We start from the raw sequence: 24715 nt of genomic DNA on the forward strand, positions 1-24715 counted from the left end.
ACAGTCTCAACTTTTACTTTATCCAGTTTTGCTGCCTTTGTTTCAGTTTACTAATCTGCTTTGTAACTTGGTAGTGGATATACTTAATCTTGATGTAAAATACTCAATGTATTTCAATTTATCACTTAAGTATTTTATGCTTTTTTATGATATGAAAACAAATATTGTTTTCACAATTAGCCTTGTGATTTTTTAAATGCAAATTGTGCATTCTGCTCCCTTAAAAAATGTAATAATTTTGCATATTCTTATAAAGCATTTTAGGGCATCTGGGAAATTAATCCTTGTGACTTCTTTTGTGATATGGTATGTGATACCATAAGAACACTCAAAATTTAGTCAAATACATTTTGATAAATTATCTTTTGAATGTTTTAAATATTTAGTATTTCTCTGAGGTTGATGGGGACAATAATACCAAATAGTTTCCTTCCCAAATCATTCTCTTTAGAAAAAAGTTGTTGACTGGTGAGTGTCTTTAATTTTCCGTATATGCTGAAGATGCACTGAATTCAGAATGTTGTTGCAAATTAATTAAATAAATTACATTTAATTTTAGTTTTATTAATTTTCTTTCTAAAAGATATGCAGGGTTTTACACAATGTTATGTAATGACATAAAAACTAAGAAAAGAGACACTTGGGGAAAAGGCATTTGCTTTAATCTTTTTCTACCACAAAATCATTATGTATTTTTGATTACAAGTTGGCATGATTTAATCACTGAGTTTAATGTTTTTGCTAAGATATGAAGTGTTAAGGTTCCCCAGATATGAGACATAAATTTTCAGTGTTTTTTTAATCAAGCCCTAATGTTAAAAACAAAGTTTAAACTCCCATGTGCAATTAGATGGTTTCAGTTTTATAGTCAATGTAATAAAAGATATAACAGTTTTATGCAGTATGAAAGAAATGGATTCTAGTTTTCCCATTATGTCATGTTTTATTCAATATTTGAGGCTGTTTGTCAGAGTTTCTTTAGTGTTTCTTTGACAGTTCCTAGACCATTATTTACAGAGATTTTTTGTTAATATTTTGCTAGTGAAATGAGTGCTTAGTAAAGGGACGAGTAGCACTTTATGTTGAAGAATGAAATCACAAATAATTAGGTTTACCATAAAGGACATAATGAATGTGGTGTGGCAATGACATAAAGTACAGGAAAGGTTATCTCTTTAGGTGACAAAAAGGCTGCCACTTTCTTCTACTTCCAGATCAATGTGTAATAAGGAGTGTTAAGTTTCACGGGGCTCTTTGGGTAGAACTGTTTTTTCAAAGGAAAGTAAAAGTACAAAATCCTGGAGGCGTTCAAGGCCAGGCTGGGTGAGGCTCTGAGTGACCTGGTCTAGTGGGAGGTATCCCTGCCTAGGGCAGGGGTTTGGAACAACGTGATTTTTTAAGTCTTCTCCAACCCAAGCCATTCTATGATTCTACATAGTGAATTTGTAGTAAATTACTGTTCTGATCTGCAGTATTTGCTGCAGTTGAATTTTGAACTTCATCTGCATTATATCATTGAGCACTTTTTACTGTTTTTATTACTTCTGATTTGCTAATACTGAAAAGTCATTAGGAGGGAAACCTAGTAATTATTACTACAGTAGTAGTTTTTCTGTGGCTGTGATCAGTGGAACAAGATGCTTTGCATGGAGAATTAGCACAGTGTTTAAAATGCTGCTGTTAAGTTGGATTCCCACAGTATTTCTTTATTAAGGCAGGAAGAATGTTCTCAGTATCTGCTTTTAGAGTAAACAGTTACTCTAAAAAGTTACGTCAGAAGGGTAAGCAGTGCAAACGAGGGTTAAAGAAGGAATGAAAAGGGAAGTAGTGGATGAAGAAGAGTTGAAAAAAATTAGAAGAATAAAAAATCCTGAGAAATTATGAGAGGAAGAAACTGGCAAAGGTGCTTCTGTTTCAGTCACAGAATCACAGAATGGATAAGGTTGGAAGGGACCACAGTGGTCCAAGCTTCCTGCTCAGGCAAGGTCATTCTGGCGCACACTGCACAGGGTTGCATCACAACAGCTCTGGAATATCTCCACACCCTCTGGGCAATCTGTTGCAGTGCTCAGCCACCCTCAGACTAAAGAATTTCTTCCTCGTGTTCAGGTGGAACTTCCAGTGCATCAGTTTCTGTCCCTTGTCCCTTGTCCTGCAGCACCCAGCAGAGCCGGGCCCGTCCTGTGCCGCCTCCCTTGGCACACCCACGGGCGCTGCTGAGGCGCCTCTGTCACCTCTGGGCTGAGCAGCCCCAGCTCCCCCCGTCACTCTTGGTGAGATGCTCCAGTCCCTTCATCGTCCCCGTTGTCCTGTGCCAGCCCTGCTCAGTTGTTCCCTGTTTGTCTGTGCTGAGGAGCCCAGAGCTGGGCACAGCACCTCAGATGTGCCTCACTGGGTCTGCGTAGAGGGGCAGGATCACCTCCCTTGGCACACTCACAATGCTTTTCCTGGCATTGTCCTTGGCACTGCTGGCTCATGGACATCTTGTTGTCCACCAGGACCCCCAGGTCCTTCTCTGCAGAGCTGCTCTCCAGCAGGTCAGCCCCCAGCCTGTGCTGGTGCCTGGGCTTGTTCCTCCCCAGGAGCAGGAGCCTGCATTTGCCTTTGTAAAATTCAGGTGGTTCTTCTCTGCCCCTCTCCAGCCTGTGGAAGCCCTTCTGAAGGGCTGCACAGCCCCTGGGTATTGGCCTCTCCTCCCAGCTTTGTGTCACCAGCAAATGTGCTGAGGAGGCATCAGCCCCTTCATGCAGCTCATTGATAAATAAGCTGAAAATACTGGGCCCAGTTTTGAACATTGAGGTCCAGTCACAAATAAAGTACTGAGATTTGGTGCTTGTTCATCTATACTGTTGAGATCTCCACTGGATTATAGTGTGAATACCCTTCTGGTTTTATCAGTTTAGTCAGGAAGGAAATAACTGCTTCTGCTGAAGTACCTTTTAATTTCTATGTTGACTATTCATTTGACTTTCAAAAATAAATTTGCTCTCAAACAAGAAATTGGTGCAGTCTGGTGTCGCTATTGCCAGTGTGACCCTGTTGTTCATGTTTATTTCTGTCCTGAATGTGAGTACTGAACTGCTTCAAAAGTATGGACACTGATTATGCTATAAATTTACTTGCTTTCATTTTGGAGCTCCTGAAGTGGTGTAGAATGTATTTATGGACTCCATTGTCTTTTTAATGTGCTGGATTACAGAAACAGTATGAAGAATGAGCTGTTAAGAGTTTGGACTTGGTACATGTTTTGGAAAGAATGAGGAACCTAGCTATGACAGTTCAAAAGTGTGGGTTTTCTTTTCAGAACACTGAACCTTGTACTCAGCTTTTGTAAATGCAACTTCAGTGTTCAAATATGCTGTAATAGGGTTGCTTTACCTTTTTGAAATTGTAACTTTTTAAATGGAAGTGCAAATGCTTATGGTTAAATTACATCATTCTTCTTGTTTTCTTTGTAATTTAAGGAAAAATGCCTTGTTAACCAAGGGGAAAAGTAAGTATTTTTGTACTATTTGATTTATCAGAGGAAGTACATTTCTACTAGAAATAAAGGTTTTATAAATAATTTTATTCTTACAATAGAAGTTATGATTTCGATGTTTGTGGTGAAATATAGGAGAACTTTACTGTGTATTTCTGGGCTTATATCTTAAAATCTCTGAGAGAAACTGATATGCAGCATAATTTACTTACATTTTAATGTTATCTGAATCACAAAATCTTGAAAAATTCCACTGTTTTGAAGGTGCCAGTAATAACATCTGGTTTTGGTTTAAATTCTTTATTCAGTTACGTTAATGTTACTACGGATTTTGCCTCAAAAACAATGAGTACAGTAGATTCCATTGCAAATAAAGGACATGGGGGGTGGTGGTGGTTTTCATTTCATTTTGGGTTTCTGGTTTTGGGTGTTGTTTTCTTGTGCTGGTGTTTGTGTATGGGTTTGGTTTGTTTTCTGTCAGGATATTTATCTGTCTGAAATAATGTTCCAAAGAATAGAGGAATGCTCTAATTTACCGCCATATTAATTTCTTCTTAAGTGTATGGATCTGGTTTTATAATCAAGTTGGAAAAATATTTACTGTTGTTAGCAATATATCTGTGAAGGGAAGAAGATGTGGCTTCTGTAGTCCTTCTCTTGAACACTGAAGTGTATTCACAGGTGACATTGGAAAGGGAAGTTCACTTTTAGGTAGGACTTGTTACAGAAAAATCCTCTTGCTCATTGGGCTGACAAAACAAACAGCATATGGCAAATCAGTTATCAGCCTTCCAGTTCTGTAACTATTTACATAACTGGTCCCGTGATCTCTGCTTTTCTGAAGTACTGAACAGTGTCTACTCCCTTTTAGTGGGGAGTGTGCTCAGAACAGTCCATGGTGATTAATTCTGTTTGTATTTGCAGCCCATCCTACACCATAAAAGGCTAATGATTTAATTCAATAAAATTGAAGGGCTGATCAAAATACTTGTGTATAGGTATCTTACTGAGTGGTTTAGAAAAGCAAATATTTGTTGGCAAGCTATGAAGTTATAAGTGTATCTTTTGAATACCAATAGCAACAAATATAAGGTTTATGCCTTTGTCTAAAATTCGTCTGATGGGAGCTGATAGTAACACTAGGAAATACCTTCTCATATTCCAGCTGGAGTAACTACAGCTTCTGGATGTAGGAGGAGAGAGTAGTTGAGACAGTTTATCTCAGAGCTATGCTGAATGAGGAGGTTTTGTCTGGGTCTCTGTGCTTGGAGCTGAAAGATTCATGTTACAAGAAGAACCAATATATATTACTCCTGTACCAAATTTTTGTAGTTTTACTGGGTATTGTAATTACAACTGTTGTGAGAAATAAAGTTAAGAGCAGGATATGTTTGTTATATCCTTGTACTGTAAGTTTTATTTTATGAGTTCATTGTTCACTCAGTCGCTGTGTAGAAATAGTGCCATGAAATGTGTTTTTTAGGGAACTGTTGACAAGAATTTAAGATTCTGTGTGCACCTTCATTAAATACATATGCGGAAAGTTATAAGGAATATACATTGCTATCTGTTAAAATGAAGTTCTACTGGTGATATTCAGTGCCTGGATTCTGTATAGGTATTTTTACACTATATTTGCCCTAATTGTCAGAATCATAAACATATGATTCAACCCATACTAGATAGGTTCTGTTATTTTTGAATATTCTATTGAGACAAAGCCTAAAGGTGCATCTTTTAAGGGTGAAACACTAAATTCACTTGTCTGCCTGGGATTTCTCCATCATATTTGTTAAACAGTTTATAACTTTTAAGTCAGTAGTATTAAGTATCCTACATCTGCTTAATAGCTGAGCAGATAAATACAGGGAAGTGATATTTAGATGAGAGGGAAGTTGCTATTTTCCCTTCTTTTTCACCTCCCCCATCTGGCAGAAAGTACTTCCTTGTTTTAAATTTGTATCAAGCATCTTGGCTTTTTGATGAATTCAGAACTGCGACCCTGTTATACTTTAAACTGTAGCAAAGTCCATAGAATAGCCTCAAATAATATGCAAACTAAGTTATTTTAAATGTCACATTTCAGTTCAGTAAAACTCACTAAATATTGCAGTGTAAGCTGGGTCTCGTGGTATTGCAGCTGGACATGTTGTAATACAACTTGTACAGAGTAGTGTGTGCACATGCAGAGCTGGTGGATCTTGTTTTCTAAATTTGTGATGTAGGGCATCTTGGTGTTCTGTAATGTGGAAACCTTCCGTCTTTCCCCTATTGCCTCGCTTTGTAACATTGAGTCTACTCCCTTCTTGTCTTGAGTGCACTGTTCACTCCCTTAATATATGGAGAGGAAAAATTCAGTGCAGACTGTGCTTGTTAGATGCTGTGCCAGACTGGCCAGAGCAGGAATTTAACTCTTCACTGAAGAAGTTGTCAGTAGGCGAGATCCCTTTCTTGTTTGTACAATTTTTGAAAAAACAGATCCTCCAGAATGCAAAAACAGAATAAGTTGCATGTGCAAGAACTGGGGAGTGTCTGAGTTGCTTGCTCAGTCAAGTCTCTCATGGATGCATTTTTAATAATATTGTGGAAGTATCTGTAGTTGATGGAGAGGCATTTAAAAGTTTTGAAAGGTTTCAGTAGTTTCATCAAGGGTTCTTTAGTCATACATTGAAACATTAACCTTGTACATAGAGTAGTGTCAAGTAACGTAATAATATTTTGTAACTGAAGAACTAAATGATTATTTACACAAAAATTAAAGTCAAAAATAGAAGTCTTGCATTAGTGTTTTCCAAGGCAGATAATTTGTTCTTACTGATTTTCTGTAGGCTGCCATTAATCATGCAGTAAATGTGCTGGTTTTGCACAGAACTTCTGTTTCACATGAGGCCTCACATGGCTGTTGGTCATACAGCAAATTCAGTATTCTGCTGCTCCATTGATTTATAGCCTCACTGCCTTATAATCTGTTATTCTAGTGTTACTTGAAAGATGGGATTTTCTTGAGATCTTTCTTATAATGAGCAACAGCATCTCTAAGCATTGTACAAACAGTAGTAGCATTTTTTTACTGTGATGCATGATATCACACTTACTTCATTTAGGGTTAAACATAGTCTTCCTGTCTCCTATTTCAAGTGACATAACTAGGACTAAAATGTACTTATGCTTCAGTCTGTTTATTAACAACCTTCAGCCATTCCCAGAAGACTCAGGAAGTGCCTGTTTTCTGGCTTGGCTATGGTGAAAATAAGATTTCTTGGTATTTGGGGGAATGGACATAATTCTATCCTTTGTACATACAAGACAAGTGTAATACTGCCCCTGTGTTAAGATGCCAACTATTTTAATTCCATAATGTTTGAAAATACATGGTTTGTGATCTGCTATTGTCTTGGATAGAGATGTTTGAAAATGGTCTGTTTTAAATTAGTGTGGGAATTAAGCTTAAAATAGAATGTGTTTCAGAATTAAGCTTTGGTTCAAATGCAGATAAAACTCAAGTAGTTTAACAATCTCTATTAAGAACATATGTGAAAAAAAATTTGGCTAAGTTTCTTTTAAAAAAAATCCTCCCAATTACAAGTTGAATGAAATTAAGGGGAAGATTGAAAAGCTAAGTGAATGGGTTCTGATCGAGTTTAAAAAGTAGGATTTCCTGATCTATATTTTATATAGGCATGTGTTCTAGTGATACTTCATATGAGAGTGTGTGTGTTTGTATTTTTCTCAAGTGGTGGTGGTAAGGGAACCCCTTCTGACTGCTTGGGACACAGTACTTACCTCCTTCCTAGCTTGTAGGTAAAGATGTTATAGCAGATACACACCCACAGTGGAGTCTGTTCATTGACAAGTGCAGTGTGAAGAGGCTATGATGGGTAGCAGAGAGGAAGGAGGCCTGGAATTGTGTTCTGGCTACTACACACTGTGTTGGTAGAACTTCCTGGGGAGGAAGATGTGGTGTGTTTAGGGAATAGCCCTCCCTGCAGTGTGTGGCAGGCTGTGGGACTACAGAGCGGGGTCATCTGAGTGAAGAAGAGAGCACACCTGTAGGTACTGCACAGAAGTGACATTTTCCTTACTTCACTTTGCATCATGGTACAGTGAGGCAGAGATACTGTTCTTGTTCTTATGAATGCAACCATCTGTTAAGAATCTGAATTCTGGAGATTATTTATTAACCGGGCAAATAGGAGTGGTTGATGAGATACCCTCAGTGGCAGCATGTTTTTTTCCTCTTATGCCTTAAAGTTGGTGTTCCTTGTCCCAGTTGTGAACTTTTTCAATCAGTTCGTGTTGCTGGTAGGAAACTATTGCTGGTAAAGTCTAATGATCAGTCCAACTCTGATCCATTCAGTGGCATGGGTGAACTAGGGTGCACAGCTGTAATCTCTAATGTTTTTCAGCTGATCTGTTAATCTCTAGAAGCAGAACTTGATTATTTTGTAATTATGGCTGCTCATTTCAAAAGTAGTCTAAAATGTTTCCATACATATTCTGTCTATGGCAGATTCCTGCTCTTTCCTGGAAACTAAATGTGTCACACATGTGAAGTTGTTAGGTCTCAAGCAAGACATCCCCTCCTGCCAGACCTGACTTTCATCTAGAGTTTCCAAAGCAGTTCCTTTGCTGCAGGTCTGAGGACATCTTTATTGGGAAGAACAGTCTTTGTCTTTCTCTTCCTCAATTGCAGCTCTCCATTTTTAGCACTGCTTTAGAAAGCTGATTTGCTGTATGCATTATCTTAGAGTGTGGCCAGATCTCCAGAGTTTCAGTATTTTTTTGAGCTTTTTGGTCACTTTATCATGCAAATGTTTCTCTAATCATAGAAACTGACTTTTCAAAATTAAAGTTGACAGTGATACTGCTTTTCAAAAATATATGCTAAAGCTTAACAGGCAAATAGATTTTTCATACTGTGTTGATACTATGAATTTATTAATTCTTCATCCATCAGAGCAAAGTAGTATTTTGTCCAGCTAGAAGTGATTTTTAAATTCCTGTTGTTTTCCTCTTGCATTTTAAGCACAGTGCATTTCTAGCAGAGCTTCTCTTAAATATTTTCAAGCTACAACATAGTGTACTGTTAATACCAGTGTCTTAATTTTTGCAAACAAAGTAGCTCTATGTCCTGAATGGCAACCTACAAGCTGTTTTCAGGAATTCTTTTTAGGCATTATTCTTCTTTTCAAGACTCAAAAAGACTAGCAGATTTTCTTCACAGTATCCTGTACAATCTATAGTGAACTTCTGCTTTAATATGAAATTAAAATGTAAAGTACTGTTTATGGATATGAATGTATAACTTCTTTTTCTCATCTTAGTCTGAGTGCCTCTGCTTTATTTCCAGTGTCGCTTTATGCATTTGATGGCTTTTGATGTTGCAGCCCCGAACCTTCTAATTTATATTAATCTTTTAGTGTATAAAATTCTTAGCCTTTAAGTTTGCTCACAGAACATTTTTTCCTCTCTCAGCTGTAATACCTAGATTGTTTTTGGAGAAGAATGAGGTACAATTTGCAGATTAGTCTGGAGCTACAATCCAGAACTTGTAGAAAGCAGAAAAGCAAAACACTTTATTTTTTGTTCTTGGTATAACAGCTCTTTGTTAGTTTTTAGACGTGGAGCTAACAGGGTGTTTTGAAAAGATAAAGTACTGTTTAGCTGGAAGCAGCTTTTGTCTGCCTGGTTAGAAGAAGCACATTGCAGTTGCAAGGAAGAAAGTCTAGACCAAATTGATAATTATGAAAACAAACAGGCAGGAATACAAAGGAATGATAATCAGTTCAGACAGTAAAATAAAAGAGCTATTATCCTAAGATAGAAAAGGAAGCAGGAATGCATAAAGATAGAGACAAAAGTAGAAACCCAAAACAGACAGTGAAGAGGTATCCACAAAGAGAAACTGAAATGTATTGTCAGAAGTAGATTAGTGTGACATGCTGTAATTAAAATACAATTTTCTAATTAACTTGTCCTGAAGACAAAAAGGGAAAGGTATAGTATATAATACTGGTGACTTCTCATCAATATACTCATGGATGATTATGGTTCCCATAACTTTTAATATAACACATCAGGTAGTTCTTTGTACAAACACTGTAAGATATTAGTTTTGTTCTGTTTCATTTTTTGAAACAAAGAAATTTACGTGGAGATACCTCCAAGTAAAACAGTGAATCATAAGCATAAGGTTTCATAATTCAGCTATTTTATAGGAGTTTTATAAAATCTCAGTGTGTTAAAGAGTCAATAATATTTTGTAACTTAAAATATTTAACTTCTTGAATAGAGTTGGATGTAATGGGCATAAATTGAGTGAACAAGAACTGCTAAGATTGGTATTAAGTTATCTAATCACCCACATTTTCTCACTTGGCTTTCTGTGCACTTATAGTTTTGTGGTTAAGTAAGTAATGGCTTTTTGTAAGGTGATAATAAAATACAATATTTATATCCACAAATCTGCTGGGGGGCTTTTTTGATGCCAAGTGGTTTGATTTTTTTTTTTTTTCCCCTGAACCAAGACCTGGTTGCTGCTTTTTCATGCTCTGAACACTGGCATAGTACATATTTCCTTATACCAACCTACATAAGGGCTAAGAATTTAGAGAGCAAAAGACAGGATTGACTTTTTATTCTCCCACTCACTGACTTGGAAGTTTACACTGGCTGTGCAGTCTGGAGAACAAAAATCGGCAAAAAAACTCATTTTGAGACAGTTTTTCAAAAGTACAAATAAGATCACTTGTGTAACTGTGGACTAAAATTCTGGTCAGATAAAAGTATGGAAGTAATGATGAACAGTTGAGTCAATAGAGAATAAAATGATGGTAGAATAATTAATGCAAAGTATCCTCATTTCAAAGAAAATGTTTTATTAAGTAGATATTGCAGATGTAATTAATTGAGATAGGTTTCTGAAATTGTAAGTCAATGTACTTCAATGTTTAATGTGATTCTTAAAACTTTCAGCTGTATTGTCTGGAGGTCAGTGAAATGGGAGACTAATTTGAAAGCAATTCAGTGTTAATGCAGATAGCTAGTTTGCATACTGTAAAGGAATAAATTAGTGACACAGAAGGATTTTTTAAAGAATAATGCCACAATCCTAGCTTTAAATACAAGTAGAATTGCTTTCTGAAGGCCATGAAAGCTGGGAACATTAACCCTGTAAAAATCTCAATCTTGTTTAATGGCTTTTTTTTGAAACTCCCACACTAGTCCAGTGTCTGGACTGGTAGCTTTGGGAAGACTAAACGTCCAGTATTTATGCTGTAGCCTGCTCATCCCTCTGAAGAGATCTCCCATGTTTTTCTTTTTATTGGTTCTTAAGGCTTGTTTGGAGAAAAAACAAGTATCAGTAAGAGGAGGAAAGTAAATCTCGAGTTTAACCCAGGAGAGTCTGTTTTGTCTTGGGTGCAGGTTTGAGTCAGGTTCACTCTTGGCTTTGATGCTTCAGCTGCTTTTTTTGTAAAGCTTCCTGGTATCTGCAAACACATGATAAGTTTAGAGCTGCAAACCTGGAGTGCTTATAACATTGATGTGTGGTTCCAGTAAATAATCTGGAAGTAAAATTTAGGTAGGTGACATTTGTTTTGGAATAGTCTGTTTTGACCTACTACAAACTTCTTGTCAAGTGTCAGATTTGTTTGTTTGTGTTGGAGAGGCTTTGGACTACATTCCACTTTTGAGTGGGCAGTTTCTACATAGGGCCACCATCCATTAGCTGACCTTAATCACTTTAATAATAGTCAGCTGAAGTTTTAATAAAGTTTTTTACAAAAATTTTCTGCTCAGCTGGCAAGGGGTGTGGGCAGTTACTAGACAAACAGCAAATATATTTGCTTGGAAATAGTGTTGAGAACATGCTTCATTATCAAAGCGTAGATAGCCAGATATTGTAGGATATAATGTTTTTTTAAATAACATTTTTCTGATAATGCAGCTTTCGTATTTCTTATAAAGGAGTTAGCCAAATTACTACACAGATATATTTATTTTGAAATTACAGACCTAAGGTTTATTGAAACTATTTGGTCTGTTTTCTTGTCTGTACACCATTGCCTGATTTTTTTTCCATTGAGGACATCATTTCTATTTCCTTTGTAGCAGTCTGGAAGATTTGCTGTTTGTGTTCAGTTCAAAAAGGAAGCTTTTTTGCTTAATTGAGGCCCAGAGCTCAAAAGTGAGCTTCTGGATAGAGATTGAAAGTAAATAAGTGAATTTGTGACTCCCCTCTGGAAGCCTTTCTGAAAAGGCCAGTCCTTTTTGCTTATTTGTTGATGTTGCCTTTATCTTTTGCTCATTTATCTCAGTGGCTTTACAAAACAGTGTAAGGTGCCTCTTATGACCACAAACATTTTCATTCACTGGTTTATTGTTTATAGAGAATTTGAAAGCTTGTGAAGCTCCAACAAAGCTGTCTTTGCACAGAACATACTGTTTCTAGAATCACATGAAGAAGAGGCATTCAGGGAAAAAAGATATTTTTGTTACATGATCAGTGATGAAATGCTTGTAGTAAAGCATGATAGCTTGTCAAATGTAATTTTCATATTAATAGGAGATCTTGAAGGAAGTTTGAGCAGTGGAGTCTTTTTTTGTTGCACCAAAATATTTGGAAAGCCACTGTCTCTGGTTGCATGTTTGGAAACATAAGTAATGTGGTGTTCCCTAATGCTAATGAAACCTTAGCAGCAAATGAGAGCTTTGTGGTCTAAAGAGCTTAAGTAGGACAGCAAAGGCTTTGTTCTGCTGTGTGCTGAAGGAAGTCAGTTCTTTTTAATGGTATTAGGTATTGACTTCATGCCAGAAGCATCTTTTCCAAACTACTTTTGGATGCTAGGTTAATTTTGTAAGAGTGATTACACAAATGAGTAAAGTATAAAAAAGAAAGGCTTTCTGAGATTGATGTATTTTTACACATATTTGCAAATGTGGTTTGATGCCACAGCCTGGTCGTTGTCTGCCTATTCTCATACTCAAACAATGCATGTGCAGCTTCTCTAAAAGCAGAATCAGAAATGTCACTTTATTAACATAAGCTATTTTGAGTGGAAATGTCCAGTTGGTGCAAAGTGCGCATGTCAGAATAATGTGAGATACAGGCCACGGTTTCCCAAATACACTGAAACCTTGTCTTCAGTCCCTCTCCCATCTTTTGGCTGTTTCTGTGGTTCTGTGATGAAACAGCAGGGAAAGGGGTTGTGATTTTGGTGGAGAGAGTGGTGCAGAGGCTGGTGGCAGAACAGGATGGATGCTTTTGGGGGCAGAACTTGCATGCCATCGGACTGAAGCGTTCATGGCTGTGGTTGTTAGTTAGTCCGTGGTGTAGGATACTGGGACCTACAAGGCAGCAGTGAAAGCAACCTTCATCTTGTTACATTACTTTTATTTTCTTTGGTAGCTGTGTTCACCTGGTATCTCTTTAAGTGAATACGCGTTCCTTAAGTCTTGCAGCATTTTATGGCATTTTTTTGATTTAGCTGTAGATCATCCTACTGCATGTTGAAATTGAATTTAAGTTGCTAGTGCTAGAAGTTTACATCATTCATTAGGTCCAGGCAAGCCACAGAGTCTGCAAGAGATAGCCTCTGATAAACAGCTTTCAGAACTTTTTTTTTTGTGCAAGTTAATTAAACTTTGAACTTATTTGCTTCCTTAGCTTTTTTTGCTTTTTATTTTTAAGTTTACTGTGAAGCGTATTTGGATTCAGCCTCTACTAGACACAGATTGATGTTTCAGTTACTTGTCTTTTTGGATTACTAAATAACTGCTAATTTTAAATGCTGTTGTAAGCTGAAAATCCTTGATTTTGTCACTGTGGTGGATTATTGTAGCATAAAATGCAAGTATGTGTTAGACTAAAACTATTTGCTAGGTGGTATTTTGTATGTTTGTTTTCTCCTGCCTAATTCTTAATGCCCATATTTCCACTTGTTTTTTGACTTTTCAACTTGTCCCGTCTTGTCAACTTGTTAGTGTATCCTCCACCTGTTGATCAATACAGAGAGAAAGACTGAAGGTGGTTTAATGTATTAAAAATTCTCCAACTTGTTTTTTTTTGAAATGTAGTTTATTTTTGACTGTTTCTCCTTTTTGTTTTGTGCCTTTAGTTTGATGTAACTTTCTTAATTACTAAGGACAGATTTGCTTTCTTTGGAATCTGATCATGAGCTGTGTATATAGTTTTGATTTAATAAATTTTTTCGATATGCAGACTACACCAAAATTTATTCATGCTGCTAAAATTTTTTATTTTTCTTTCAGTGGGTAATCCTAAGAGTGAACGTAATTTTTTGTATCCAATGAAATTATAACTTACTGCGTTTCAAAGCTGTCAGATATCTCTTCTGTGAGCTGTCTCTTATTTATCTAATAGTAATCTTTGGTAGGGTCTGTTATCTTGGTGGAAAAGGTACACTTTTGAAATAAAAGGTTTTGAGAAGAGAGATTTGCATTGTGAAAGTGACGAAAGGCTGCTTACAGCTTAACATGCAAGTATTTAGAGCTGTTTTTATAAGAAGAGGTAGATCTGTTCCTGCACATGAAACCTACTGTTCTGGTATATGGCTGATCCACATTTGACTGATTTATAGCTTGAATGACTTCTACCCCACTAGCAAGCATTCCCTCAGAGCACAGCTTACAAATATATGATGTGTAAATCTATGTGATATGATGTGATTCTTAGCTAATTCTGGGTAATTTTGTTTCCTTTTGTTTTTAAAGGATCAGTTTGATAACTTGGACAAGCATACGCAGTGGGGCATTGACTTCTTGGAGAAATACGCAAAATTTGTAAAAGAAAGGATAGAAATTGAGCAAAACTATGCAAAACAACTGAGGTAAGTTTTTTTTTTTTCTTTGCAAGAGGATCTTAAAAGTTATTTAAAATCACTGTATCACTTGGTGGGCAAGTATGAAATGTCATGATTAATGACTGTTTTTCTTTTACAGACTGAATTAGATCACTAGCTTTTTTCACAACAGACCAGTCCAAAACAGAAAATTTTCTTTGGATGTGCACTTGCTTGCTTGTTTTTGCCTTCTCTCCCACCCACCCTTCAGATCTTTGAACTAAAAAAGTTTAAAGCTTAAAATTAAAGATTCAAAACAAGGAAAATAGTGATTTTCTGCACTGACTACCAGCATGTTTGCTCTAAAGTGCATTATCTGTATTTACACTTGAATGTGTATGTGTGTGCCTCTGCTACTAATTAATTTCTCATGTTGAATTGGCAAGAGTTACACTACATTGTTTTAAGAAATCTGATTGAAATAACTGAGTTGAACTTGAGAAAACAACAAGACCTTCCTGTCCTTAAAGTACACCCTTTCCATAGCAGGTCTTGTCCCTTTGGGTGAGACTGTAACCCAGCCACCCTTTGTCTTAGCTCTGTTCTGTAGCTGCCAAGTGAAACATCTTTTAGGTCCAATAGGCATTTCCCTTCAGGGATCATACAAGGAGAACAGCAGCCAGGAAATGGCTGCTTCAGAATAAAGTTATTTCTTCAAAATAAAGTAAGTGGATTTTTACCAATGGACTCAGTGCTTGAAGAATAAAATTTAAAGTATGACACTCCTGTGAACTTGGCCTTCACTGCCATTTTTGCCTTCACCGTCATCTTTACTGTCCTGAATTCCTTTGGGGATTTGACTGAAGCTGCTGCCTACCCTTGTCAGACTGAAACTGATAGCAGCTTCTCTCCTGTGGTTTCTTCCATCATCTCATCATTTGCAAACCAGATTGTCACTAGATAGAGAGCTGAGAAATCCTTCCTTGTTAATACAGTAATGAGATTCCCAGCTGAGGATATGGATGTTCGGTATCTGGGCTGCTGATTTCTGTATCAGTTTCTTTTCACCCAGTTGTATATATTCACATAACATAATAACCCATTGTTTTACCAAAGGAATTTTTTTTCTTGGAAGGAAGAAAAGAAGTACCACTTTTCCAAAGCTGGTACAGAAGAAGTTGAGGAGGTAAAGAAAAATTCAAAGCATGCACAGCACAGTTTGCAGCCCTGTTTTAATTTGTTTTCAGTTTGTCTGTTAAAAAATAGACATATATTTTATTTCCATAGATCTCTATCAAGATCTTTTCCTTAAATAGTATTAACAAATGCCATTTTGCTTAATTGTATCTAAAGGTTCATTCCACAGCTAGCAAGATGAGACTCCACATTATTGCTTCAGGATTTGACTAAAAATAGGAAATCTTCTCTGTTCAGCATTTTACTCAGGGTAAAACTATTGATTTTTCTTGAGGTGTCTTTCAAAAATGAGAGTTTTGTCAAGTACCCCTTCTATCAGATGACTGGAGTGACTGTCCCTGTGCAGTAAGTATGGCAGTTCTGGGAAGCACAGGTCTTGCTGCACACACGTTATGCAGTGCATGCATGCACGTCCTGCCTGCTTCCCACCAGGATCTGGACAGCACACACATCAGAGGGTGACTGATTTTCTGCCAGTAGACCAGTTCATGAGTTACTCTTTGATATTCTTGCATATATATTCTTTGGAGGAGACTTGACTCTTTAGTAGTGATCTGTCTCATGATAACTTGATGTCAGCCATCATTGCTCCTGAGGACACGCACTGTTTTTAATTATGTAACATAGTTATGAGGCCAGGAGGGATTGAGATCAAGCAAAATTGACACCTTTGGAAGAGTTAGCCAGCCTGCATCTTGCTCCTGGGAAGTTCTGAGAGAGAAGATCTTGTGGGATGGACTGTGGTTCTGGTGAATTCTAATATTTGCAGCATATGGCCTGTGAGATAGGTATTAATATCCCTAATGGAAATTTATTGTGTATCACTGTTTCTTCCTTTTGTAATAGAAAACGATCTGAAAAAGAGTGTGTGAGACTCTTTTCAGAATGAACTTTATAACTGAGATTAATAATCTTGGTTAGTAGAGTATAAACAGTACAGCAAGTGGTCATCTCTTGGTAGTTCTTAGTCCTTGGATGGGAGACTAAGGAAAGGCAAGTTTAGTCAGGAGATACACCTAGTGATGTATGGCAGTATTTTTTTACTGTCTTGGTTTCAGGGTGGACCATGAACATCCTGTTGAGATCATTGATGGATCTTATTCTCATAGACTTAAACCCAAGGATTAAAACTTGAGTGAACTTTTCATAAGTTTTCACTTATTAGAGTCAGTCTCCTGGCAGAAATTCACATTCACTTTGTGTATACCCTTGCATTTTGAAACCTTTATTTTTCTTTATGCTGTCACAATTTAGTGATGACCCTTTCCCAGGTGCAACAGCCCTTCCAGGTCTTCTAGGTGAGGGCAAGTGCTGCATGTACAGCATATGAGGGGCTGTTTGAGCTCCTCATATATTCTTACTGTATGCAGGTATTGCATCTCATGCTTGCCAAGTAATTCCAGAAGTGATAACTTTTCCAAATGCTAGTTTTAGTTATAAGTAATTCCTTGCTATTCTTCTTTTGTACTGAAAAAATTACAGGAAAAATTGGGGAATCATCAATTGTTTGTGGAGGGAAAAAACACCTTAGACAGCTTGTCTTATCTTTGTCTGCAGCATAACGTGTTCTGAAACAAAAAAGGAAATGTAATTTGATTTTGTAATTTTGATTTTAATTTGTAATTTTTATTTTGAGCTAACTTAATGGAAAATCTAAAGTTTTGTGTGGTGTAGGTCTCAACTAATGTATTGTGTTACCACAAGGTTTGCAAAGGTTTTTAGAGGCTGTTACTGAATTACGGGGATGTGAATCAGGACAAAGATATTGCAAGGTACATTAACACATTCCATTTTAATGATATGACTGTTTAATTTGTTTTTATTTTGTAATTGGAAAAAAATGATATTTAGTATGTGCCAAACTACTGGCATTACTACAGACTAAATATTTAAATAGAATTCTCAGATGCTGTTTTTGACCAGCATTGTTTCTTAAAAGGGGCAATGTGAAGGTCTGTTTTCTTCCACATCATTACACACAAAATAATTCTGGATGTTCACTCCTTTTTCATCCTGTCTAAAACATTATGACACTCGAGCAGACAGAGGAGTTCCACTTTCTGTGATGTTAGGCAGTAATACAAGTTATACATGCAGCTGGAGATGAAACTGCCATGGAATAAAATTTCTGAATATGGTCAGCTTCTCTATTGTTGGTGTAAAGCAAATAGCTATGATTGTTCCTGAGCTGTTTGTTGCCCATTAAAATTGTGCATTGTGACCTCTGGAGATATCTAGTTACTCTGATTAAATCTGTTTTTTATGTTTCTTCTGCATACTGTTGTAAGTGATATTTTTATAAATACAGTATGAATATATGCATATGTCTAATGAAACTTAGTTTCCACATTTTTATATGTATAATCTTGGAAACGTTTTTGAAAATGGGTGTAAGTTCAAATGTGAAGCTGGATACTCAGATTATCACCATGTGTGATCATTTCTCACAACTCTCTTTGACTGGAGCTGAGATTTTACACTGCTCATTACTATTCAAATATGGTTGTGGCAGGTTTTTTATAGTCCTGTTGCCATAAATTTAAACATGTGATTTCTTAATGGTTCCAAGGATATTCAGCTTTGTAAACTCGAAGTCCAGATTACACTTTTTAAAGATTGATTGCTCCAGTGTTTCTGATGAGATGTTACTAAACAGAATTATTTGTTACTGTTTTCACCCAGTCCATAATACTGATGTGCAGTCGCTGAAGACATCAGAATTATATTGAAACCATTACTTTACATATAAATAGGAAATGCTTTTAAGTAATTACTGCAATTTTAGCTACTTATGAAAGCAAAAAAAGTTTGTGACCAGGCTCATTTATAATATGCTATAGAGGCTGTAGTGATTTAGTATAAGCAGATACCACAGTGCCTGAGCTGATGCCTTAATAGAAATTGTACTTTGTTGATGCTGCTGCTTCTGTTCTTTATGTGCTGTATTAATTGACTGAAGAATACTTAGTTTTGAGTCGATAACTGCTCAGGTTTATCAACTGAAGTGGTTTTTGAAACTTCTGTCTAGGTGACTGAGGTGGTACTTCTCTTAAAAATCAGGTTCCTGTCTCACGGTGTTGACCTGAGACCAATTTATACCAAGAAGTGAGATTAATAAAATTACAGGAGCAGCACAATCAGATGTGATTATTCCTGTCTGCCACAAAATGGCTGGCTGTAGGGCAGAGTGTGATAGAAGCCATCAAAACTTTACTACCAAAGATTATTAAAGTGTCATCAGCTGCACTTTTCATAGGAAGGAAAGGCATTAATCTTATAGATTTGTTTCTGTTCTGATAATCAGCAATTACTTGTACAATTTCCTTCTAAACTAGTCCAGATCCATATCTGAATTCTGAGAATTAGGCATGGATTTAGACTGAAATGTCAGAGGATGTTATGCCCCCTTATAAGTGTCAGCTAACTCCTCATTGAAAGAATGCTTCACTCTTCAAATCCATGCTCATACTGGCTGCTTGTCAACCTGTACTTTTTCAACAATTCAAATTTAATATCTGTTTTAATTAGGTGTTGGTATTCACTTATTGGAAAAGCTATCTATGCATAATTGTTCACATGAACACTGTCTTTTTCTTTGACCTTTAAAATCTGCATTTGCTTGTCATTTCATATTTTTTGCCATTGATTATTGTACTTTGTGCTGTTAAATCCTGATCACAGTGTCTCAAACCTGTGTGTCCCTTTGATCCAAAGGTAGATGGGATTGACTAATGGAACTGGCAGTTATTAGGTGAAGGAATTATATAATATTTTTGTCTTTCTAGAAATAGTAAACAATTGCATTAAAGAATGAAACCAGAACAGAAATCAGCACAGTAGTAAATAATCTGTATTTATGACCCTTCCCTCCTGCTGTTTTTGAACTGTATGGCTTTAGTAAGTGATTTCTTTTCTCATTTTTAACAGCTCTGAAAATCTTCCCTTGAAAAGGCTCATGCATGGTTGCTTAGCTGCAGAATTGTATGTGTGTTATGCATTTCACCTTCTGAATAAAAATAAGATGAATTTTAGGAATTTCCTATTCATTAATAACCACTGAGGAACAAAGCAGAAATGTAAGGGAAAATGGAACACAAGAAAGTTACTTAGTAAATATTATTCTTTTTTTTTCCTATTTTGTTTTTCTGTTTTCCTAAAAAATATTTTGCATTTAAGCCCTACCAAGTAGAATGTTACAATAGGCAGTGGGTTCTTGGGATAGAGACAAGAGATTCTTACTTGAACTTCAGTATAGAGGGTACTATAAAATGTGTAGATAATTGAGACAAGAGATTCTTACTTGAACTTCAGTATAGAGGGTACTATAAAATGTGTAGATAATTTTTTAAAAGTCAGTGTTTTTTCTCTTTCGTAGTACATATTGATGTAAAAAGGACCCGACTGTCTTACCATAGTTGGGTTGTTTTTTTTTTTTTGTAGTCTCAGAGGGTATAGAAACAGGCAAAAGATCCAAGTTTACTATTTCCACACCAACTCCCTGCTCATATTCTGGTGTATATTTTGGGACTGGGCATAATCTCACTGTGTGGGCTTTTGTACCATAGAGATGACTTCTGGATAAATGGATTTGAGAAATCATACAAGGTTATTTTAGATGAAAGTAGAATTAGCACCTTTGTTTTAATGGTACGGTAGTTCATAATGGTAACAACTGAAGTTACAGAGAGACAGGTGAAATACAAAACATGCATGCCAGATTTTTTCTCCTAGAATCTTCTCTTAACTCCTCCATTCCTTTTTTCTCTGCATTCTATGATAAGCAGGTAATTTCATGTCAATGTTTTCAAAAATTGGGCTGTGATACTGTGTGAAGTGCTGGTCCTGTGGATTCTAGAGATTTGCTTGGTTTCTAAAATCCAGATATTTGCAAAGCTGATGGTAGGACAAAGTGTAATATCTCTTTTCTGAAAAGACATGTTTTCTCTCCTGTTCTGGTTGTGTCCTTATGAAAGATTTGGAAATACCCTGGTTAAAATCTTTGACCTGAATCTGTACTCAGAGCTTACTTCAGGAATGGAACTCCGTGCTCGTGGCACAGCACACAGTGTGCACTCTCTGTGTGACACTGTGGTCCTACATTGGCCTTGCCCTCATCTGCTGCCTTCTGCATGCGGGAAAAGGATGTTAAATAACCAACTCTTCATTTCATGTCTAGTCACTGCAGTAGATGTTTTAAAATACTTGCAAATTGCTCTAGGTCAAAGGGGTGTAAAACTTGATAATATGGTAGATTTCAGCCTTGTATTATCTCAAGGGCACTTATTATTTGGCAGAGGGAATAGATACGTTCATAAAACATTAAAGATAAATAATTTGTTCATGCAGTTTTCTATGTGTGTCTTCTCAAAAGAGATTCTAAAATAGGATCTTTTTTCGTTAACAGAAATCTGGTTAAGAAGTACTGTCCTAAACGCTCACCAAAAGATGAGGAACCCAGGTAAAAATGTCCATTTCAAGTTCTATGTGTAAAAAGTGAGAACTAACAGTATATGCTGTTCTTTTATGGATTTTTTAAGATAAAGGATTTAATTGGTGATGACAACAAAAGAATTGTGCTTGGCTTCTTACAGTTCTGCTATAATTCTTAAGCATGATTACTCTTCCTGGTATTTTAATGTAGTAGACATGGCAGATTGTACTTGCTCCCTTCCAAATTAATCTTTGGGTAACTGAAGTTTTGAAAGCAGAAGTTTAGCTTGCTACGTACAGACTAGTATTGTTTTTTTAAAGAAAAGCAAGCATGAGTCCTTAGGCTTTGTTTTTTTGCTTAGTAATAGAGATTTTCAATGCATTTTTATGGCAATATAAATGTAGCTATGCATCTCTATAGTGAGACATGAGTGTTTACAAATTGTCATGTTACGGGCAAGAGGAGCTCTTAAATGCTGACTTGCTTTGACTCCGAAGACAAAATAAGTGTCTGTCTAATGGTAGAGGAAGGAACAATTTGTGCTAAACAACTTTACTTGTCAAAAATGTGCTTGTTTTGCTGTCCATTCAATAGCCATTTAAAAAATTTATTTGAAAAAGCACAATACTTTTTTTTCTTTAGGGGTAAGTCTTAGGAAATAAAAAAAGTGGACAAGTTTCAGGTTGCATCCAGAGCACATATTGAGCAGAGTGCCTGAGAATTCACAGTAGGATTTCTTTTAGCTCTTTTAACTATGTAAAGATCCTGGGCCTGAGGGAATAGGCTTTCCAGTGCTAGAGTGGCATTTGAAATTCCCAAAAGCCAAGCCTATGGAGATGGCAGTATTCCACAGTTAAAAGAGAGAAAGATGTATATTTTAATGTGGTACCTGTTGTTTTTTTTCCTTTCTTCCCTTCCACACACACTTTCTACCCTTTGCCCCTCCTCTTCCCCCCTTTTTAGTGCCAGCCATAGTGGCACCTTACTTCCAGCCAAGAGGTGGGCAGGCAAACAGGCAGCTGTCTCCAGAGCTGATAGCAAACTTGTTCTGTAAAATGCATCGGGATGCATAGGAGTGGTTTGATTGGCATGTTCCACCCTCAAGACTGCCAAGCAATCATCTCTGCAGCAAGCTCAGCCTCCGAGCCTAGGGATGTATGTATCCGTTCCCAGGCTCAGGCCCCTCCCTGGGCAGCTTAGGAGATACCACTGTACTCCAGGGCTTGCCAGGTAGTATTCTTCTTCTTTCTTTTCCATCCACCAACCCCGTGTTCTTGTAAAACGTATTTGAAGAGACATTGCAACATACAGTACGTGCTAGGCTTAACATAGGCTTTCCCAGCTTGTGTTTCTACTCTAACTCTATTAGCATTAAGAGAAGGTTTATTGTAAAATGTCTATGATTTTTTTATTTAATCAGGAATACAGACTATAATAAAAAAAATATATTTTAAAAAGCTGTCTAACTTTTTGTGTGTGTGTGTTTTCTGTCAGGTTTACTTCGTGTATTGCCTTTTTTAACATCCTCAACGAGTTGAATGACTATGCAGGACAGCGAGAAGTAGTTGCAGAAGAAATGGGACACAGAGTGTATGGAGAATTGATGAGATATTCTCACGACCTAAAAACTGAGAGAAAAATGGTAATTTCTGTGGTTTTAAATTTGAAAATAGGATATCAAGATGTATGTCTTTTAGTGAACTGATGTATTTGTTTACCTATTTTGATGAACGCAGCAATACATAGGTTTTGTAATACATTTATAAAACACATTTTCTATAATGTTGTATACTATAATACAGTTATTAAACCTAAAAAATTATTATCTTGGGAAGACAGTGCTTGCTAGTAACCTTTTTTTTTTTTTTGCCAGTGTACCACAGTATTTGTGATACAATTCTTGCATGTTAAGTAATGTTTTCCAAAGAGTACAGTTAGCTTGTGGAAGATACTGCACATCATAGGCGGTCAACTAGAGCAGGGACTAATTAATGGTAATAATACTAAAAATATAGGCAAATTTAATTTATTTGTGGTGTTTTTAGCATCTTCAGGAAGGGCGCAAGGCTCAGCAGTATCTGGACATGTGCTGGAAACAGATGGATAATGTGAGTTTGTGTTTGGATTTTACTCCTGTTGAACTTAAATAAGGTATACAGGCTGTAAGTGGAATTGTTTTCATCAGTTTTGCTTAGATTTAATACTTAGGTATATTACTGAATGTCCAAGTAATTTAGTAACATAATACAGTTCAATGTATTTACAGCTCCCTGGTTAAAAAAATCTCCTGTAAACATATTCTTTGTTTATGTTTGAGAGAAGCCTTGGCTTTTTCCAGCATAACCAGTATATAGAAATCTGATTTTAACATGGGTACAGACTTTGGTTGCTTCTCCTCAGGCTCCTAAAAATGGCAGTGTATTTATATGGAGATGAAATTTTAAGTCACTGAATTTGACTTGAGCTTGAGGGCTTGTTCCAAGGTATATTCAAGAATACCACTATAGACTATTGTACTTTCAGGAGGTAGAGTTTATCTATTTAACAGATAAATGCAGGAAGTGAATGTCTCTAGGACAGACTATAAGCTTCTTTTTCTTGAAACGAATGCTTTTAAAGATAAGAAAATATAGAATTCAACCAAGTCTGTTCAAGATGCATTCTGATATTCTGGTTGTCTGTCTTAAAAAATTATTATACCTTTGATCCAGATTATTGTGAAGCAATACTGGAGAAACGAATTTCTGTTTTGTTGTTGTGGTCATGTCAAAGAGTTTAATTCATCATCAGAGGATCAGAATAGAAGCAGATGTGGTAGCTTTAGATGTTATCTCTTCACCATGATAGTTCCCACAGTTCAGCTCAAACAATACAGTGCCTTGTATTTACCTGAGTGCAAAGTCAGTCTTTTAAATACATTTAGATGCCTTTAAGGGACACACTAACCTCAGTTGCCTGACTTTGCTGTGAAGCAGAGCTCAAAGTCTCAGTTGCAGTTTCTCTCTAGAGATGTGAACTTCTGCAACAATTTTTCCTACAATAGTTGTCTTGACAACAGCCACATATAGAGAACATCAAGTATATTGAATACTGTTGTCTGTGCTACCTATAGCTGTGCCACTTGACATGAATACTGATAATGATTGTAGTGTAGATATGTCCTTCAGACTGCCTTCAAAATAATTTAGTTGACCTAGTTGCTGTGCTAACAATGTGCTCCTTTCAAGAGACTTAGTGAATTTAAGATATTTAAGTGGAAGCTTTGATATTTAGAATTCAGAATTAATGTACGAAACCAAATGGGAATAGTGGCTGTTGAAGCAGTAAGTTTGTGCCTTTTGTAGAGCAAAAAGAAATTTGAGAGAGAATGCAGAGAGGCAGAGAAGGCACAGCAAAGCTATGAACGACTGGACAATGATACTAATGCGACAAAGGCTGATGTTGAGAAGGTAAGGGTGATGGCTTTTCTTTAGTATCAATTATATTTCATTTTCATGTTAATCATCGGTACTGAAACAATATTCATTGATTGTGTAACACTGTGTATTAAATATGCTTACTTGTTATATGTGAAATCAAAGTTCCAGTGACGTGTGAGACAGCACAGGATAGGAGTGTGCTTCAGAATCAGAATGGTTTGGGTTGGAAGGGACCTTGAAGACTCCCCTGCCATGGACAGGGACAGCTTCCACTAGACCAGGTTGCTCAAAGCCCCATCCAACCTGGCCTTGAACACTGCTAGGGATGGGACATCCACAGCTTCTCTGGGCAGCTGTTCCAGTGCCTCAACACCCTCATAGTGAA

The 24715-nt window shown here is 36.6% G+C and overlaps 1 protein-coding gene across 5 annotated transcripts in view; it reads left to right on the forward strand.

The window, feature by feature from the left end:
* FNBP1L (formin binding protein 1 like) overlaps nucleotides 1-24715 on the forward strand; it is a 60141-nt gene that overhangs the window by 17523 nt on the left and 17903 nt on the right. For all 5 annotated transcript variants that reach the window (XM_072932510.1, XM_030279184.4, XM_030279186.4 and 2 more), the window contains exons 2-6: nucleotides 14216-14331; nucleotides 20885-20938; nucleotides 22406-22553; nucleotides 22957-23019; nucleotides 24256-24360. In XM_072932510.1, coding sequence (XP_072788611.1) covers nucleotides 22488-22553; nucleotides 22957-23019; nucleotides 24256-24360 — 234 coding nt within the window. In that variant the 5' untranslated portion in view covers nucleotides 14216-14331; nucleotides 20885-20938; nucleotides 22406-22487. The remainder of the gene's footprint in view (nucleotides 1-14215; nucleotides 14332-20884; nucleotides 20939-22405; nucleotides 22554-22956; nucleotides 23020-24255; nucleotides 24361-24715) is intronic.

This window comes from Taeniopygia guttata, chromosome 8 (genome assembly GCF_048771995.1).
Source record: "Taeniopygia guttata chromosome 8, bTaeGut7.mat, whole genome shotgun sequence".
Classification (NCBI taxonomy): Eukaryota; Metazoa; Chordata; class Aves; order Passeriformes; family Estrildidae; genus Taeniopygia; species Taeniopygia guttata.